This window comes from Otolemur garnettii, unplaced genomic scaffold (genome assembly GCF_000181295.1).
Source record: "Otolemur garnettii isolate 467f Iridium unplaced genomic scaffold, OtoGar3 scaffold00046, whole genome shotgun sequence".
Lineage (NCBI taxonomy): Eukaryota > Metazoa > Chordata > Mammalia > Primates > Galagidae > Otolemur > Otolemur garnettii.
The window spans coordinates 10,870,564-10,874,364 of NW_003852441.1; the positions used below are offsets into that span (position 1 = coordinate 10,870,564).

At 47.6% G+C, this 3,801-nt stretch overlaps 1 protein-coding gene across 2 annotated transcripts in view; it reads left to right on the forward strand.

The window, feature by feature from the left end:
* RPL26 (ribosomal protein L26) overlaps positions 1 to 637 on the forward strand; it is a 9,079-nt gene extending 8,442 nt beyond the window's left edge. For both annotated transcript variants that reach the window (XM_003791108.2, XM_023514050.1), the window contains exon 4: positions 463 to 637. In XM_003791108.2, coding sequence (XP_003791156.1) covers positions 463 to 591 — 129 coding nt within the window. In that variant the 3' untranslated portion in view covers positions 592 to 637. The remainder of the gene's footprint in view (positions 1 to 462) is intronic.
* The last annotated feature ends 3,164 nt before the right edge of the window (positions 638 to 3,801 follow it).

Consider the following 3,801-nt stretch of genomic DNA (forward strand, 5'->3'; position numbering starts at 1 on the left):
TCAAAAAAAAAAAAAAAAGCCAGGTGTTGTGGTGGGTGCCAGGTGTTGAGGCTGAAGCAAGAGGATAGATTAAGCCCAGGAGTTTGAGGTTGCTGTGAGCCATAACCTCAGGGTACTCTACAAGGGGCAACAAAGGGAGACTCTGTCTCAAAAAAAGTTACTTTAGAAACAAAAATGTATTTATTTATGACTTGGTTAGCTTGTAAAAGGGGTGGGAAGGAATAAAATAATTGGTATATTTCATAATAAAACAGATTTATAACAAAGCACAGAAGAGGTTATGAGAAGAAATACTGATCACCTTGCCTTATTCTGTGTTGGAGAAAGTTAAATAAATAAATAATTTTTTGTTTAGGTATCCACTATCCAAGGTTTAGGAAATAGAATTGAATGTTGTGCCTTCCCATGGGGTGTTTTAGTAATTATTTAAAGCTTGGGAGTAATTTTGCTTCTTTTCTGCAGGTGGTTATTACTAGGCTTAAACTGGACAAAGACCGCAAAAAGATCCTTGAACGAAAAGCCAAATCTCGCCAAGTAGGAAAGGAAAAGGGCAAGTACAAGGAAGAAACAATTGAGAAGATGCAGGAATAAAATAATCTTATATGCAACTTTCATTAAACACTGCTTAAATGAAGAACCCTTGTTTTCTGTATGGTGCTTTGGGAAACTGTCTAGTTTTGAGTAGATTAGATTCTTTTTTTTGGAGACAGGAGCCTCAAGTTGTCCCCCTGGGTAGAGTGCCGTGGCATCTCAGCTCACAGCAACCTCCAACAGCTGGTCTCAAGCGAGTCTCCTGCCTCAGCCTCCTAAGTTGCTGGGACCACAGACATCTGCCACAACGCCTGGCTATTTTTTGGTTGCAGCCGTCATTGTTGTTTGGGGAGCCCGGGCTGGATTTGAACCCGCCACTTTGGGTGTATGTGGCTGGCGCCTTAGCCGCTTGAGCCACAGGTGCTGAGCCAGTAGATTAGATTCTTAATTCTTTGATTTGTCTGTCTTAGGATCAGGAAAGGGAAGTCAAGTGACATTGCTGTTTAGAGGCAGGCTACTTGTGGCTTGATTCCACTAATGAAAAATAGCATTTCAATAGGGTTGGTCTTTTACATTTGAACATTGCTTCTTTAATTATTGAGAGATTGCTTTTTTCATAACAGTTCCGAAATCAGAACTAATGGGATAGTGATTGTTTTTGGTCTGGGCTGGGTTTGAACCTGCCACCTCTGGCAAAAGGGGCTGGCGCCTGCCACAGGCACTGCCATTTTTTTTTTTTTTGTAGAGATGGTCTTTTTCTTTTTTGTAGAGACAGAGTCTCACTTTATTACCCTCAGTAGAGTGCCATGGCATCACACAGTTCACAGCAACCTCCAACTCTTTTTTTTTTTTTTTTTTTTTGAGACAGAGCTATAAGCTGTCCCCCTGGGTAGAGAACTGTGGCATCACAGTTCACAGCAACCTCCAACTCCTGGGCTCAAGCGATTCTCCTGCCTCCCTCTCCCAAGTAGCTGGGACTACAGGCGCCCGCCACAGCACCCGGCTATTTTTTGGTTGCAGCCGTCGTCATTGTTTGGCGGGTCCGGGCTGGATGTGAACCTGCCAGCTCAGGTGTATATGGCTGGCGCCTTAGCCGGTTGAGCCATAGGCGCCAAGCCACAACCTCCAACTCTTGTGCTTAGGTGATTGTCTTGCCTCAGCCTCCCAAATAGCTGGGACTACAGGTGCCAGCCACAATGACCAGCTATTTTTCTGTTATTGCAGTTTGGCTGTGGCTGGGTTTGAACGCGCCACCTTCGGTATGGGGGCGGCGCCCTACTCAGCCATAGGCACTGCACATGATTACCTTTTTTTTTTTTAATCTCGGCTATGGGCAGCACCAAGATAGTGATTATTTTCTATAGCAGGCAGCAGCATTTGGACATACATTAGAGATCACTGAGAACAATTAAAAGCTAACTGGGAACACTTTCTGTCTTGAACTTGTCTTTTCCTATCTTCCTCCTGTCTACTACATGGACATACAGCCTGTTTTTTTAGTTTATTGCAAAGTTTGCATTGCCATTGGATAGAAAGTCTTGTTTAGAGCTCCCTGCTTCTAGCTCAGCAGCTAGGGTGCCAGCCACATACACCGGAGCTGGCTGGTTCGAACCCAGTCCCCGCCTGCAAAACAACAATGGCAACTACAAACAAAACGAGCACTGTGGCATGAGCCTGTAGTCCCAACTATTTGGGAGGCTGAGGCAAGAGAATTGCTTAAGCCCAAGAGTTTGAGGTTGCTGTGAACTATGACGTCACAGCACTCTACCCAGGGTAAAATAGACTTTGTCTCAAAAAAGCAAAAGTCTGGCTCGGTGCCTGTGGCTCAAGTGGCTAAGGCACCAGCCATATATACCTAAGGTAGTGGGTTCAAATCCAGCCTGGGCCCACCAAACAGCAATGGCAAAGTTGCTGTGAGCTGTGATGTCACGGCTCGCTACCCAGGGAGACAGCTTGAGGCTCTGTCTCAAAAAAAAAAAAAAAAAGTCTTGCTTAAAGTAAGAAACTCCTTGACTTACCAGTGGCAGGTAGAATGTTGCTTCAAGTTATTCTAGGCAGTGAGAAGTCTCAGGTTTTCACGTGGGCTACACTCGTGCTTCCTTTGCCAGCTTGTTTCTGCCATAGGTGCCAAGTCAGTGCCATCAGACCAAAACCTAATTAATCATTGAATTGTGGTATGAAACACAAAATGTTCATCTAAAATGCAGGTTACTCAGGATTCAGTAAAACGATGTTAAGTGTCATGGTGTTAACAAGTGGCGGACAAAGCACCATTCCTCACGTTGCCTGGGAAGGCAGCCGGCTTTCCAGGCCGAGGCACTTACTGAGGGGCTTTGCCACGGTGTAGGAAGGGGTTGAGGGCCCAGAGATGAGCGACTTGCTTAGACAAGGTCGCCAGCTTTTGCCGGCCCCGGCTATCACTTCAGAAACTGTACTGAACTCGTCGCAGTATTGTCCTGGCTGGGCACAACCCCCTCTGGAACCCGTTCGGAGAAGAGCAGAGGACTCCTGTGGCCCACGGCGGCTCAGCGAGAGGGGCGGGCGCGGGCGGAAAGGAGGCGGCGGCGTGACTGGGAGCCGAGCCGGGGGAAGTGGGACCTCCCTGACTCTGCGGCACCTGGCGCGTTTCTGTCACCTTCCCGGCTGGCCACCCTTCCCTCCGCCCCGCGCCCAGCTCATTCGTTCGTCCGGAGCTGGCCGCTCTGGCCGGTGGGTGGGACAGGCGGCGGAAGTCCGGGGAGGATGTACATAGGAGTTGATGCCGCAACCGTCTTAAGGAATGAGCGGAAGGTCCTGTGTCCTGTGGAAGGTGTACTTAAGCGCCTTATCTGCATTATCACTGAATCTTCATAGCATTGCATTGATGGATATTGGTGTTCTCCCCAAATTACAGTGAGGAAACTGAAGCGCCAGAGACTTTGCCTTAGCCACACAATGAATGGAACAGACAGAAACTGAATTCCCCAGGCTAGGTTCAGCCATACCGCTGCACTGCCTAGCTGTTAACCATATACCTATAAGCGACGTATTTGATAAATGTCCTTCTAACATCTTTGTGCTCAGCATTGTATCCGCTTGCCCTCCATAGGGACGCAGGCAGATAGAAGCCTCAACCCGCATCTTCTAGTTTGTATTCACCTGAACCAGTTGACTAAAATGCAAAGGAAAGTGCTCCAGTGAGTAATCGAGGCTGTTCAGAGGAGGGAGACAGGGCAGTCGGCTGGAGTTGCTGAATACATCTGGTAGGAGGCTGAAGTGAGCTGGCTGTGA